Here is a 16,389-nt window from a genome sequence, read left to right on the forward strand (position 1 = left end):
AGAACAAATACCTTGCGAGTATATTGTTATACCAACGTCGTGCGCGACTACCGCAACGCAGTACGGGCCGTCGCTGCGGTGTGTCGCTCTCTGCGTCAATGCGCACCCGCACGTCATCGCGCGATCGTCGTCGCCGTCAGTCGCCGTTCGTTCCTCTTGTGTGTGATCGCTTTGCACGTCGGTCCACGTTGACGCGGAGGTAAACCACTGCATGGAAAACTCGACTGGGTGAGGAGCCGACTGTGACTTTCGTAAGGGCACACTCGACTCGCCGCCAACCTTGCTCCTCTTCTCCCCGACGGGTCGCGACGCCGTTCACACCGTGCTAGGATGCGTGCATGCACTCATGCATACGTGCGTGAGTGCGTGCGCGCGCGAGAGAGAGAGAAAGAGAGAGATCGCACCACTCTTCTGCGTATCTCCGCGTTACCTTATCCGGTAGCCAGGTGATACGCGCGATCCTCGCGAAGAAATCCGCGCTCATGCGCGGGCATGCTGCATGACGCTTGGCTGCGTGCATAGCCGTTTGTCGCGTATGCATGCGTGGGTGTGTGTGTGCGCGTCGGACGCGACTGAATTCGCGATCCAGTTAATGGGTCACTTAAATAATGCGAATCGAGCACCCTTCGAACGTGATTCATTCAGGCGGAAATTCAAAATACAGCCAGGTGTCCAGTTGGAGAAACGTGCGGAACCGACCGCTTTTCGTGACCCAAGTTAAACGCTCGCTTGTTTTTTTTTAAAGAGTGCCGTTCTGCGTGTGCGCCCGCGATTTATTGCCGAGCGACACGGCGTATATTTTGGTATAACTTTCAAATTTTTTGCACATTTCTCCTCAAATGTAAACAATCATTATTATATTGTATTTAGAAGTCACATTCTCTTTACATAATTTATACGTTTACAAAAGTAATGTTTATGTCCTTCACTTACACCTATGTCTTGTGATGTAATTTAAGTTTTAAATTTTTTCTAACATAAATAAACTCATAAAAAATGTTAATAATACTTTAATTAATAATTACACTTGAAAAATTCATAGTTTATTATTTAATTTTTTTTTATGTATTTGTTTCAGGCATATTTTTGTTAGGAAATGGAAACAGAAAGCAATAGCAACGATCCCCCCGAATTACGTTTATTACGATTTCTGCACATCGGCAAAAGTTATCCCAACTATCAGCCTGGATACTGGTTTGCACATCATTACTTTATAGTCAGGAATGTTCTAGCTATAGAAGAACTTGCTGAAAATGAAGAGAAACAGTTGGTACCCCTTCAACTCATCATAAAAGTAAATATACTGGTATATAAGCTGAATTAAATTATTTATAATAATTATATCTTTTCAATGTTAAACTATTTGTAGGCATTTGAGAGTAATTTGGTTACACACCCAGAAGCTTTGGTGTTTGCTCTCGCTGTTTGCTGCAGGCAAACCAAAAGCGAGAAATTGCGTCATGCAGCATATGAAAGTGTGCAAAAGATCTGTGCATCTACCCCACATTTTATTCTTTTTGTTAAATTTGTCTCTAAATTGTGCAGAGAAAAAGAGTTGAATTATGGCACACAAGGATGGGGCCATGGTTTAAGGAAAGCTATTAATAATTGGTATCTATCTAAAAAACCATTGGATTTTATCGAGTGTGTCACAAAATATAGAAGCAGGTATGGCTGGAAACACAAAGACATTGTCAAAATGGGTCATCCGCTGGGCAATTCTCCAGGTGAGCCATCATTTCTGAGAAAAACAAGTCCGTCTTATCCACATCGTATTTTTTTTAACGATAATTTTCTAATTAATTTCGTTTTTTGTGCTTATTTTTTTACATTTATTTAATATTGTTATAATTTCGTAATAAAAAAACGTAGCATTATTTACAGAGATATAATGGATTTGTATTATATTATAAATATTTGTTATAATTAATGATAAAAATGACTCAGGCAATTTATTCTTTATCAGAAAGTAAACTTATACTAAAATATATAATACATGGCTTGAATAAGACCAAAACTGATGTGACTATTGACGAGCTGGAAGAAACTCCTGACATCAATAAAATATTGAAATATATGGAAGAGGTTGAATTGTTTAAACATTGTGAAGATGAGGTTCAAGCTGCCGCTTTGCTGGAAACTTCTGGCTTTTCTTTAGATCATGTACCTGGACATTTACTAAAATCCAAGGAGGTATAAAAATTCCCAAACTACTTTTTATTATGCTGTTAATTTTCAGTAAAGATTAATAAAGTTATATGTAAAATAGAAATCACACAATTCGTTTAACGAACATTAAAATTGCTTGTTAAAATATATAATTCTAAGCTTTGTTTTAATTGCGAAAAATCAGATTAAAATTGTTAAATATACAAAAAAAATTATCTTATTTAAAAATAGAATTGTTAAAAGTTATTTGATAATTTTAAATTACGATATAAACAAAGAAATTTTTATTTATAAATATAAAAAAATGTATAAAGAGTTGACTTCAGCAAACTGACATAACATTTTGTACATAGGTTTGGCATTCATTGTTAATATCAATGGATGTGGGTGTTCTTCTAAACAACCTGCTAAGAATTCAAAATCTTGGATTTCTCCTTCCCAACGATCCAATAGTTGACAAAGTAATAGAACGACTTACTGATTCACATAATATTGAAGCTAGTAAAGTTCATCCAGCATTAGTTTTTATTACCCTCAAAAACTATCAATGTTCGGAAAAGTAAGTACGCAATAATATTCTATTTAAATTATTTAAGATTATCGTATTGATCATTATGCATTTTTAAGATGTCTAACCTATGAAAAACGAAAAGTTCGAGAGTTAGCAAGGAAATCTCTGACACCGAAGTTTCAGCCAAATGTCAAAATAATAGAAGCTCTAAACAAGGCATTCCTTCTCTCATTTAAAGTAATTTTTTTAAATATTATATATACGTATATATAATATATATATAATTATTTTATAAATTATTAAGCCATTTAGTAATCATAAATTTTATTTTTATTACGATAAACTCAATATTTTATAAAATTTATAATATAAAAATTAATGAAACTAAAAAACGTGTTGTTTTCAACAGATAATATTATTTAGTTTATTTGTCTTATTATTGCAATTATTTATAGAATATACGGTCTACAAAATTGCGCTACTTAGTGACAATCAGCACGAACAAACCGATGGATGCACGCACCTGGCAGACTGGTAGTATGAGCGGTATGGAATCGGCTGCTTTGATCACGATGTTACTTTTACGGTCTGAAGAGGACATTACCATAGCGACATTCAAGAACAGCGGAATTTATGTAGTGAATATTCACAAAACAGCCTCTTTCGACGATGTTTTAAAAACATTAAGGGGGATGCCTACGGGATGTACCAATACAAGTAGGCCGATCTTGTGGGCCAAAAAACAATCTGGCCCGTACGATGTCTTTATCAACATTATGGATCAAATATTTATGAAGCTTGATGAATCCCAAGAAAGTCTAATAGCGTACAAAGAGTTCATGAACCTTCCGAATACAAAGTAAGTACTTAATTTAAATTTCTTAAATTGAAAAAACAGGAATTAGTAAAAAAAAATCGTTTTTTAATTTTACACTCTTCAAATATATAAAAAAAAAAAACTGTGGTCTTTTTGCAGACTGATTACTTGTGCTTTATGCTCTTCCTCACCATATCTTAAAAACTACAACCGACATGTCCTGACGATCAACGGTTTTGATGCTACCGTACCTAATGTTATCCAGGCATTCGCTATGGGTTTATTTTAAATACAAGAACGAGTTAAATCTTTGTTAGTAAGTAGTGTCAATTTAAGGATAATTATGATGTATTGATTAGTAAGTCACTTTAACATTTTTCGTACTGTATTTTTACAGAAAACTCTTCAAATCATGTTTTTTCAAGAAGTCAAGGTCAGTAAAATATTTTATTAAAGTTTTAAAATAATTTTAAAAGAGATTTTTTTTTTTATTTGATATATATATGTACGTATATACATATACATATTTATCGTTGTACATTGAAAGACAGATATAACGTTTGCTGCGACGAGCGACTTTCAGTGTACACATTTCGCAAAGTCGTTCTTATAAACCAACATTTCAAACTTTTGTACTTGCGCGGTCTGCATATTAATTTTCGTTTTCTTCCAAAAAAGTATACAACTTTTATGCGCACGTAGTCGCATTTTTTTTAAAGTTTATTGCGGCTTGTGCGAAGAAAGCCTAGTTAAGAAAACTCTATCATTAACATTTATCATAATTAATTTCTCTGTCTCTTTCTAGTTTTCAGAGACCGAGGATTATTTAAATCTTAAGTTTCTAACTTAAATCTTACTTAATTTTTATAACATTTATGGGAACGACTTGCGAGTGTTATTTAGTTTTCAAAGTAGTTTTTGCGACTGCGAGACTATTGAAAACCCGAAGTTTCATATGCAACTGTGAACAATCTTGTTTCGAAAGCTAGAAAAAAGAAGTACAATTCAATAGCCCTATGTTTCATTAGTGCATTACGCAGCGAAGAAAATAAAAAAGTTTAGGATAAGACTGCATAGCGGATACGGGAATGCGTATCTCGAGTAACATACGGTGCATTTTTTGACTAATGATAAAAAAAAAAAGAAATCTTAATCTAATATTATTAATTGCTTGCTTGTTTCTGGTTGGCGGTGATGCTTCGTAATAATGCGTATAGATAACGTGACCTTATTAAAGAAAAAAAAGTGACACGCTTCTGAGACCGGTGCGCTTCTGGACGGTTAAATGATAATCTAAAATAAGTAAAAAAGAAAAAGACAAAAAAAGAAAGAAGAAAGCGGATGACGTAGAAGATGGTGAACATAGGAACGTTGAAAATTTTCCCACTGTGATATGCATTTAGCCCCAAAGAGTTATAGACTTACATTAGTATAATTTTACTGTTACTATCTCATATTTGCCATATCCAAAGTGAACGTGAGACAAATACTAAATACACTACTGAATAATACTGTGATACGAGATACATTGTTGTTGTTCAAACTAGGGAAATGATATTTAAGTGACGCGGCCAGAAGCGCACCGCGTTTAATATTTGTTGAGTCTCTGCGCGAATTAGCGCACGAATTTTTTTGTTGAAAATTTTGTATCATATCTCGAGAAGAAAAAAAAAAGAAAAAAGAAAGGGCCTTCGATTCGCGGATTACGTCGTCGTCGGGTTTTTCCCTCGTTTCTCGCGTGAGACCACGGAAGCACGTACCTCTTTCACACACATCGCTAAAAAGTACAGCGTGGATAAAACTCTCAGGTCTTCGAAACAAATTTGAACTAAGTGCTTAACTATTCACCTGTTCTTTGCAGCTGTCCCCGGTAATCTGCGAATCGGGGGCCACTAACGTAAATTCTATTTCAATAGACAGTGTTCCGAAAAGGATATATAAGTAGATTATTCTTTAAGCAATATGCATTTTGCTCCTGATGAAATCAAACTAATTCAAGTCAGACTTTCGACGAGTTAAGCGTGGAAAAAAAAATTTAGCTTTACCATTAAGTCTCCGAGAGATTGTCTAATATGTATTAAATAATTCAAATTCTTAAAAAATAAAATTAGCAAAAATATGGCTGGCAATTAAAATTAAATTTTTTCAAAAAGTGAAAAACCAGAGAAGTGAGTCTATGTTTGTCAGACAACATATGCGTTTCGAGATTGTATTCAAGATTGTATATAGCAATTAGAGCGCATACTAATTTTCCATGTGGAAATTTCAAGTAGAACTGCGTTTGTAACTTGGCGAAAGACCCGTATTCGTACACATAGGTTTATTTTTAAGAGATATATTTTAAAGAAAAATTCACCTGCGAATGTTTGTTAATCTCGTTTGCGCAGCGTCCCGCAGAGAGTTCTATATAAACGATTAATTTATCAGGAGTGAAGTCTAATCTACTCTGGACTGTATTCCTACTCGAACTTCGTGTTTTCGCGAGCATTCACGCGCTTAGAGAAATTATTTCCACACACCTGCTGCACACATCTCGTGTCTAAAACGTTCAGTGTTAGGAAGAGGTTGATCTCTAGCGCATTTTTTTACGGGAGAAAAAAAAATTTTTCGGCACGAAGGCAAAAATTTCTTTCAGAAACGAAATGTCTAGTTACTAAACAAGAATTTTAAGAGTATATACGCTACGATCATATATATAGTAGCTCAATGTATTCATTAGCATTAGCAAGTAGGCATTACAAGTATTTGTATATGTATGGGAGCGATATTGCGATCGGAGAGGATTCCCCGCACTTCGTCTAAGCTCTTTTTTACAGACGTTTACAAGAGTCGACCAAATTAATTCTAAAAAAAAATCTCAATCCCCGATAATAATCTCTATCGTAGTTACGAGCCCCGATCTCCATTTCAATCGCAATTAGCGCCGCGCGGAAATTATATTATTTATAATATATTAAATTTAGCTGTAACGTTGAATAGTCGAGGGCCACGAGACTCGAAAAGCAAATCTAAATCCGGAATCCTTTCCGCTCGTGGTGCACGCAGATATATGTATTCATTAATACTATTATTGTAAGAATATATACGTCCGAGATATGATATAGACTGGCGCACTGGAGAGAACAGAAGAGAGAGAAAAATAGAAAATGGAAAAAAGTAAAAAAAAAAAAAAAAAAAAAAAAAATAGAGAAGAAGGGAGGGAAGGAGAAAGGGAGAGAAAGCAGTACAGCCAGAATCTGAAGAGAATCACTTCTCCACGCTGTTATTTCACAGTTCGTTGATTTCAGGATGTGCTGCATAATTGAACAAGAAAAAAAAAGGAAACAATATGTTGAATGTGTTCATGCTAGAAAAAAAAAAGATGAAAATATTTACCGCGTAAGGAGAGAAAAGGGGAGAGAGAGAGAGAATGGAAAATAGAAAATTCCGCATTATGTAGTTATTAAAAAAAAAAAAAAAGAAAAAAAGAAAAAAAAAAGAGATGAGGGAGATGGATATGGGAAATGAGGGACGTAGCGGAGGAGCCGAGGGACATCCAAGCCGCGTCCCAATCGCGCTACATCCTTTTACCTCGCGATACCGAGAGCGGGGACAAATCAGCTTCCTTGCCGAAGACGATTCTCCGAGGTTCCGGACCGACCATTGATTTCGACCAGGAAGCATGAACGATATTAAACCCGATACTCATATTTTACGCGCCGCTGGACACGCATCATCGACCGTCTCGGAGCAAGTGTCGGTCGATCGCAAATCTGTATAGGACTAAGGATTAGCAGAGATATTATTGTATTTCTGATTAGCGGCATTTTAATGTGTTTTAGTTAAAAGAGTAATGAAAGAAAAAAAAAAATGAAAGAAAGCAAAGTGTCGCTCGCGCAACAATTGTTTAACTTGATTCCGCACGTTTTCAGCGACCGAAGATCTCTCCCTTTTCCGGGAGAGACGTTCTGCTGCTCATACACTGTAAAAAGAAAATTAATATTCAATAGTAATACTGCAATAGATGCGCAAAATTATAATGTAAAAAAACTTGGTAGACTTACACATAAATTGTAAGAGTTTCATTATTAATTCCGTGAATATGGGATTCATGTAATATTATAAACGTTGTGTGTAAAATTACATGATATTTTATACTCGTGCAATAATGAATTTCTTATAACTATTATTTGTGTGTATTTACTGAGTTTTTAAGTTAGATCTTACATCTATTGCAGTAGAAAATTTTTTTTTTTTTTTAATTGTTGAGTCGCTAATTTATATGTTATAATTTTACAGTGTACTTGCGGACGATTCGTAGGACTTCCATTAATTCTTTTTTAGCCTTCTTTCTCATTTCTTCTCAGTCATATGCAGACTTACGCTTGACTACGTAAACATAAGTACGAAATAGCGCCATGTTCCTTAGGATATATACACGAGAACAAAACTTATAATTCCATAATTAGTACATTGTCGCTTCAACGATCTACTAAGAAACTAGACAAAAAGAAATGCTCAATGCCCGTTGTTCGAAGTTTTCGATGCAAATGCCAAAAATACAAAAAAAAAGAAAAAAAAAGGGAGGAGAAAAGAGTGAAATCGAAGAACGGAACGATATTCAATTCTACATGTACAAACCGCAATGAAATACCTCGTTACTTATTCTCAGTATAAAATAGCAAAAGCGAATTGTACTAACTCTGCGAGTTACGACGAAAAATAAGAACAAAAAAAAAGAGAGAGAGAAAGAGAAATTGTCCTTCTGGTTCGTGATTCACGCACTGAATGCCTATCTTTTGGCCTTATCTTTTTACATACGGAAATCCTGTAAAAGCGATTCACAGGCAAACAATACCGTTCACTCACTGCTACCTGTTCGATAGTATTTTACGTTTCATATGTGAATGTCTGTGCTGTAAAAAAAAGTTATATGTAAATTACTGTAACAGATGTAAGTTTGCACTGTGAAAAAATTTAGCAAACATGCACGAGCGATAGTTATAAGAGTTTCATTATTAATTGTGTGAATACGGGAAGTTCATGTGATTCTTATTTTAAACGGAGATACAGAGATTTTTTTGTCGCCTAATTGTTGCTCCTATGGAAATGAATATAATTAACGTTCGAATGTATATTTAAATTACATTTAAAGAACCGTAGTTTGTTGTCGAAAATTATTAAATGTAAAGAGGTTTTCTTTAAAGTTAAAGGAAGCAGGAGTAAATGACGCGCACAAACCCACGTTCTCTGTAATACCTGTAATTTTACACCAGACGTTTTATAAAAATTACGGTATTTATCGCTTGTGTAAAGTTACTAAGTGTATTTTTTTTTTTTTTTTTTTTTACAGTGCAATTTTACATTCGCTGTATTGGGTAATATTTTTTACAGTGTGAGAGGAGCGTTGAGATTTTCAAGAAGTTTCCTGTACAACTTTTTGGCAGGAAATGAATCGAAGATCCCAAGACCGCCTCCTTTTCAGACTCTCACACGTGCTGATCGCAGCCACCGAAATTGTACGCCGCTGCGAATTGATTTCTCAGAGTTTTTCGTTTAAAGATAGTATTATTACTACATAGATTACATTCGTAAAGCGATATATTACTCTGTAATTTACGGTACATCGGAATCCGCGGGAACTGAAGTAGAATGAATTGTCGCGTACGAGCCGCGTGGGAAAAGTTCCAAAGGCAATCATTCTTGTTTTCTGACTTTGAAAAACCACAAGAGGTTCTTACTTCGGGCGTTATAAAAATTATTTATTTATTTATTTATTTAATTTTTTAAAAGCAAGCTCACGTCAGTACGATGATTGCGCTGAAAGTAAAATGATATTTTACTTTTACTTTTCCAGCATAGAAATATTTCGTAATTATATTATTCGTATAATTATTCCTTTTTATCAACTTTTCCAACGTGGCCTACGAATTTCCCCATCCTGTCGTATATGTACGTACACGCGCGGAGAACATCTTGTCGCGCAATTTCGATATTATTTTTATACCTAAGTAAAATTTGTGAAACATTGCGTAAAAAAAAAAACCCAGCGATTAAATTACTCTGAACAAATTGAATTCGGAGTTTTACCCGAACGAGCGAATTATGTTATTATCATCGTGTCTGTTAACGATTGTATTTCGGTACACAATAGGCAAATTAAGATATTATAGAGAATTGATTATGTCTACAAATTCCGTACTGTTTTTGTTACGATATTAACTGGATCCTTAAATAAATTTTCTCAAAACGATCTCTCGTGGTTATATCCCAGAAGATAATTAGAATTTTAAGTCTTAATTAACTTAGATAAGCGTAACAAAGCCTGCTTTGCGCGCGTTATTTTCTTGAATCTGTGAAATTTACTGTCCATTAATTAATACTATCCGAGATGTAAGTAATTTACAGACGGATATGCCATCTTGTTTAATTTAAATTTTTTGGACAGTGAAATGGGCGTATGATTAAATTACCGTTTTTCTTTTATTGTAATTGAGGATTAAATATATTTTACATTCGATTATTAAAATAATTTTTTAATAAAAGAAAAAAATTAATAAAGAAATATCGGCACCGAGGAAGGCTTCTTTGCAACTTAGTTGATCGCACGTTTTCTCGTTTGGTTTACTTGCAAATAGTATCGAAAAAGTAATAACTTGAAAAATTAATATATATAATTTCCGAATGTATATTATATTTAAATTATATTTAAAATGTTCGATTGCCGCTTGCGTCATTCGTGACGTCCAGTGACGTCACGGAATACTGCTTACTTCTCGCGGCAGGTCGTAGAGATTACATCTGATTACATCCGTGCTAAAATGGCAGAGGCAGCGTTGACGGAGGATGAACTGATTCAGAAGCATAAAAAAGAACGAAAGGAACTTCAAGGTATTCATAGATCGTATAATGGATCTTATCAATTTTGAATGCATCTCTTTGAGAAAAGCCGTCTTCGAGTTTGAGGTTAAATTAGTCTTTTCTCGGAGTAGGTGATTTAAATCTTTTTTTGGATCACAGCTCAAATACAGATCCTGAAGAAGTCGATTTGCAAAGGGGACAAAAAGAAGAAGAAGGAGATTTCGGAGGAGATAATCCGTTTAGAGGAGAGCATAGAGAAACGCCAAGCAGAGGAGCTCAACACGTGGAAACTGGCCAATGTTACACTGAACGATAACGAGGTAGAATACGAAGAGGTGACTGAAGAAGTTAAGGACAATTGCTCGGACCAGGCAGCGCACAGAGTTTCTAAAGCCCAGAAAAGACGGGAGAAGAAGGCGATCGCAGAAAAGGAACGCAATCAGAGAATCATTGAGCAGGAGGCGCTCAATGTCTTTGGCAAAAGAAATGTCGAGACAGAAGCCATAAAGAAAATTCTTTCTGACCGTAATTTAATCATCTATGAAATTCCTAGCGATGGTCACTGGTAAAAATCATTAAGTATTGTTAAAAAATTTTTATGAAAACAAAAATAACACAAAATTGATTTTTAGCTTGTACAATGCAGTGGCACATCAGCTTAAAATTAATGGAGAGACGCCTCTTAGCCTGCACGACCTTAGAACCAAGACTGCTGACTATTTGAGACAAAACATGAACGATTTTTTGCCATTTCTTTCGAATCCTGAGTCTGACAATTTGTTGACACCTGAGGAATATGAAAAGTATTGCAATGACGTAGCTGAAACCAGTGCTTGGGGTGGTGCAGTTGAGGTAAATACATTTTCTGGACGTATGCACGAAAAAAATCAGTCCATTTCGAAATTATTTCTTTGTAATTTTTTAGATATTTACGTAATATGCGATCTTTTTCTTACAAAACATTTTATTGGTTTGCTTTCATTTATAGTTGCAGGTAATATCACGTATACTAAAATGTCCGATCGAGGTTATACAAGCTACAGGAGCGCCTTACATTATTGGAAATGAACATAGCAAAGGTAAAAAAGTTATTTTGACTTATCATCGACATATGTACGAGTTAGGTGCTCATTACAATTCTGTTACAAAATCCGTTCAGGATGAAGAGAGCTGATAAAAATTTTCTTTAAATTTTTTTGTTATTTTGCAAGAACAGTCTTCAATTTTTATTATTAACGGAAGAGTTAATCGTGATTATATATAATTATGTTCCATGCGAACATGTTCTTGCCAGTCAATAAACTAATTTATTTCGTGTGACAAATTTAATATAAATTATAATTATAATAATTATAAAATAATTATATTTTAAATTTAATTAGTATTTAAATTTTCGAATAATATAACAGATACTTTTATTGTAAATGCATGAAAATCTTGAAGAAGCTGCCAGCAAAATATTCAATCTTCCGATAAGATTTACATTTCTAAACTTTACATTATTGTGATGGTTATTGATAAAATGTTTATAAGAAAAATTCTTCAAATGTGTACCGTGACCGTTAAAGAACTCAGTGTAAAATATAATTAATTTTTCTGTACATTAAAAATCTCACGCGTTGTATTAAAGGAATCCTAAAGCCGTCGGCAAACTCTCACGACGTCGATATGACATAATTTTATCTTTGTTAAACACGCATTAATACATAATAAATAAAATGTTGTTATCGATCACATGTAATTTTAATGGTCACGCACATTTCAGGAATTCTGTTTACAGTTATTAGTTAATTAAAAATGAAATACATATCAATGGGTCATCAATAAAACATATTCTATTGGTCCTAGCTTACTGACTCACATTTGATGCGCACATTTAGAGCTAAACATGACTAAAAGTTCAAAGTAAATTCCAATAAAAAAATAGTTTTTGTTTATAGATTTATAAAGTATATATTTTTATCGCATTTTCAATAAATATAATCACTTAAAGTTTGGTATACTGTAAAGTGTATGCTTTATCATATCAAAACTTAGGCTTTAATATATCAAAACTATTGTGCATGATCTTCCTGTAATAAATGGTCTTCAGATAGTCATATTTAGCGCTAGTCAAATGCAACGAGAATGTGAATTGTAGGGTCATTAGATATATTTATTTAAAATATATCAGTACAAAAATCGATATAAATATTTCGATAAGTTAGCCGACTTAGAATTGTGTTAGATTAACGTGGCGTTACGTTTATATCTTTCAAACGGATATTTGAAAATATTGGACAATATAAATATGCTGCCAGCAGTAATGCAAATACTTTAACTACGAAGACTCGATGTTTTTTGGCTTACCTCAAGTCTAAATATAATGTGTACGTTACTCTCTTATTATGCGTATTATCTGTGTTCAATGTGATAACTGTCGCATTTCGCAATATCAAATGGCTATCGTATCTATGTGATCGAAGAGGAACGTCCAAAATTGTGTTTCAAAAACTCGGACATTAAAATAAATAGTGATATAATTTTAGGTTTAGAAGGGATAAGACTAAGAATATTTTTTAAATTAAATTTTTGCAAATTAATCTCTGGTTTTTAGCAGATTTTTAATTGTATATTTTAATTCGTATTTTGAAAGAATGAGTTACGATCCAAGAATCACAAAATGCAGCTCAATATATACCTACATACATACACTGAACGAGCAAATCACTACCACGTTTGTTGATTAAGAAAAAAAATAAAATAAACTATGGGCTTAATGAAAAAAACTGTAACTTTTTATATTTTACTTTTTTTTGTATCACATAATAAGTTTATTTCAGTTGTTCTAATAGGTATCCAGTAAGCAAGACGAGTGCACTTGAGTTTTAGAAAAAGAAAGTAAGTATAGACTTATTTATATAACCATGATTGATCTTTATTATTTAATAACATTCTTTAACAAATTGTATAATATTTCATACATATAGTTATGTATAGTATATATAATGTGGATATAAATCATAAAGAATTAATATATTTTACATTGATAATAATTGAAATGTAATAAAAATTTGAGATTTCTAGTTACCTTCGCCTAATTAGGATAAGATACTTTCTATCATCGTGCTGCTAATGAACTAGCAGCATTTTCGTATGTTTGCTTTCTCTCCATTTCTCCTTTCTTCGATTTTACATTTGGATTGTCCTTTCTCGACGAAGCCGAAGAATTCTCTCGACAAGATACGTTGCAATCGTTGGTAACGAATGAGTAACTTGTCTTGACGAACATCACAGAAGTCACTTCCTTCGTGTAACACGGTAGGTTAGGTAATCGGCCTTATTATCGTATTATCGTTTCTTTTTAACGGAATGTTTACGCCACTGCTCGTGCTTCTGGCAAGAAACTCTCCCAATATTTAATAAGTTGATTTTGATGTTGCAGCATCGACTCCAAGTATTCAATTAACTGTTTTTTGAAATCTTGAACTCTAACTAATTCGAAGCGTTCCACCTCATCTTTTATCATTTTCGAGATATTGTCAAATTCTTCCTGGCCTCTGTCCACCTTCGCCTCCCACTCGATGACCTCTTGAGCCGCTTGACTCGTCTTGTCTGTTCGGCCTGATTGTTCGAGTCGCGCTTTTTGCTCGCGTTTTTTATTCAACATCAACTGGGCATGCTGCCCATTTTGAAAGACTTTTACTCTCTCATGAAAAACATCCTGCAAAGTAATATAGTATGTAGAAAACATTGAGAATACAAATACAATTATAAATGAAAGACACTAACTTTAATTGCACCAATAAGTGCGACGTAATCTCTTAACATTTCTCCAAATTGATAGAGATCGCTGTTGCTTTGCGTCTTTCTGATCACTTCCACCTTTTCCAGAGTTTCGGCCAGTTGCGCCAAAGCTCTACCAAGAGATGCTCCTGGTTCGCCATGACCAAGAACAGCAATCGATTTCGCCGTAGCACCAGTGCAGTTTGCCAATTCCCTTCTTTGATTCGTTAAGGAATCGACCGCGGAATGCAAAGCGCGTAACTGAATATCAAGAGAATCTATTTGCGAAGTTTTCTCTTCAAACCACTGCAAAATAAATATCCGGTTCTTTTCATTTTTTCCTTTCAAGTAACGAGTGTGTGTGTATAATTTTTAGTATGCATTATTGCTATCAAATGTTATAGTTGATAGTTTTGCGAGTTAAATAAAAATTAAATAAATAAATCGCGTGATAAACGAAGTCATACGCGACGATTTTAAATAGACCTACCTTACCCTCCTATTGCAAGCAACAAAAAATATTTTCACGACACTTCATAGGAAATACATGCAAGAAATATATATTTACATTTAAGAAATCTCACCATATCGCTCTCGTCCATTTTATATGTTATCTTATTAACCGTTTCCCCGACTTTGTTGAAAAGCCGCATTACGCCTTTGCCACTCAATGCGGATGTATTGGTAGCTTTAGGCAATTCTACATCTAAAAACAAAAATTAATATCGATTAGGAGTATTTATAAAAAATGTGTAATTTATTAATAAATTATTTACCAGCTTCTAGAAATTCTCTGAAGTCAGGATCGATGCTTAAAACTGGATGAGCGGCCGTTCTGTTCAAATACCTTTCAAGAGCTGCTCTACGTCGTTCTAGAAATTCAGTGGAACTCGAGTTTTGCTCTTGACTTTTGTCCCCAGACATTTTAATTTTTGTTGTTCCTATCAATATAATTTACATTTTCTGATAATATTTATATTAAAATGTATAAATTAAACAATAATTTCGGTATTCCTACCAATTACACTTTTCTCTGGGGCTGGTGGAATTATTCTGCCGTTTCTGAGGTATTTTTCTATCAATTTATCATGAAGACCTAGAAAATCGCTGAAACGCCGAATCACACTAAAGTTCCGTTTCTTAAAAATAAGCATATTTGTTTTTGTTTCAACTTTGTATGCGACATAGGCACCCATTCCGTCGCCTATCTTTTGAGGCGAAGTAACAGTGATCTTTAAGAAAACTTCAGATGTGTCTGCTGGAACCTACAATACAAGTATATAACACCAGGTTAAAACTGCAATTATATATATTGCTGCAATATAATGCTTACCTCTTCTAAAGATCGAGAATGAATTATGTTAGTGGACAAAGTATCCGCGTTATCGTTTATAGGAACATCATGAAGATCTCCAATATCTGTATTCATTGGTCCTAGTGGAGGACTCAAGGGACCCGGAGCTGGGCTGGACATTGAAGAGAACGAATTTTCTTCCGGCATGTCTCGCAAAGACAGCTTTGGCAGTTCTGCCTGAACCTTGGGCACTCCATTGTAAGGCGAAGCATCCTCCAGCTGATTTTGTTCCTGCAACAACGAATAAGATGCTTACAAATCTGTACATTTTTGTTATAGGTACTCTAGGACGTGTTGAATCGAGGTATAACGAGCTACAAAGATCTGGCTTCGGTAGTACAGAGAATCGCATTTCGGCCAATAGAAACAATAACGCAAACGCGTTTTTCGGAGATGTAAGGACGTCGGATAGTCGCGATTTGTCACTAAAACTACAAACGAACGCGGGTCGCTCGCGCAGCATCGCGACAGCGAGGCTGGACAGAATCATCGCGTTCTTGTGTCCTTTCACCGGCGAAATTTCGACTTCCAGGCGCGGTCGAACGCTTGCCACTGCATGTTACCTGCACCGCGGACGCAAAGATATCCTCGTCGTCGTCCTCGAGATCGTCCAGCTTCGTCTCGCTGTTGTCGAACAGAGGCGGGGACTCCGTCATATCGGCCATCTTCCTCGGCTCTGTCCAGCTCTGTCAACGACGGTAAACGGTTCAGCTCGGGATCGGCCCCCCGACGACGATTACGCCGACGACCGTCGATTATCGCTGTCGGTATCGCCACGCAAGCGTGCAAGCTGCTTCCGCATCGGAGACTGCTGTGCGTCCCGCTAAAATTTTCTCATCTCGCGCGTGTCTACTGTCAATGCGGGCTTGCCGCGGGTCTGTTTCGTTCTCAAGGCGATCCTTGCGCTTTGCAACGTTCTAGCTGCTTCTAGCT

The 16,389-nt window shown here is 35.0% G+C and overlaps 3 protein-coding genes across 6 annotated transcripts; 2 read left to right on the top strand and 1 right to left on the bottom strand.

Moving 5' to 3' along the window:
• The first annotated feature begins 83 nt into the window (after positions 1-83).
• Positions 84-9,729, top strand: LOC139106897 (RNA-binding protein RO60). 4 transcript variants are annotated; one of them, XM_070663965.1, is made up of 9 exons: positions 84-199; positions 1,079-1,294; positions 1,370-1,727; positions 1,967-2,193; positions 2,523-2,728; positions 2,797-2,917; positions 3,136-3,539; positions 3,657-3,813; positions 3,895-9,729. In XM_070663965.1, exons 2-8 carry the CDS (start codon positions 1,097-1,099, stop codon positions 3,784-3,786), a joined length of 1,644 nt encoding a protein of 547 aa, XP_070520066.1. In that variant the 5' UTR covers positions 84-199; positions 1,079-1,096; the 3' UTR covers positions 3,787-3,813; positions 3,895-9,729. The 4 variants fall into 4 exon arrangements, with proteins under 4 accessions (XP_070520066.1, XP_070520068.1, XP_070520069.1 ...); XM_070663967.1 differs by having other exon boundaries at positions 153-228; XM_070663968.1 differs by lacking the exon at positions 84-199 and adding an exon at positions 229-251.
• A 410-nt stretch (positions 9,730-10,139) lies between these two features.
• Positions 10,140-13,157, top strand: LOC139106903 (deubiquitinase OTUD6B). Its single transcript, XM_070663978.1, has 4 exons — positions 10,140-10,367; positions 10,497-10,902; positions 10,970-11,189; positions 11,326-13,157. Exons 1-4 carry the CDS (start codon positions 10,298-10,300, stop codon positions 11,509-11,511), a joined length of 882 nt encoding a protein of 293 aa, XP_070520079.1. The 5' UTR covers positions 10,140-10,297; the 3' UTR covers positions 11,512-13,157.
• A 72-nt stretch (positions 13,158-13,229) lies between these two features.
• Positions 13,230-16,319, bottom strand: Snx1 (sorting nexin 1). Its single transcript, XM_070663969.1, has 7 exons — positions 16,020-16,319; positions 15,436-15,687; positions 15,121-15,367; positions 14,879-15,043; positions 14,687-14,808; positions 14,109-14,408; positions 13,230-14,040 (listed from the first exon to the last, which is right to left on the bottom strand). The coding sequence occupies exons 1-7, from the start codon at positions 16,119-16,121 to the stop codon at positions 13,693-13,695; spliced, it is 1,536 nt and encodes a 511-aa protein (XP_070520070.1). The 5' UTR covers positions 16,122-16,319; the 3' UTR covers positions 13,230-13,692.
• Positions 16,320-16,389: the final 70 nt, after the last annotated feature.

Source organism: Cardiocondyla obscurior, linkage group LG12 (genome assembly GCF_019399895.1).
Source record: "Cardiocondyla obscurior isolate alpha-2009 linkage group LG12, Cobs3.1, whole genome shotgun sequence".
Taxonomy (NCBI): Eukaryota; Metazoa; Arthropoda; class Insecta; order Hymenoptera; family Formicidae; genus Cardiocondyla; species Cardiocondyla obscurior.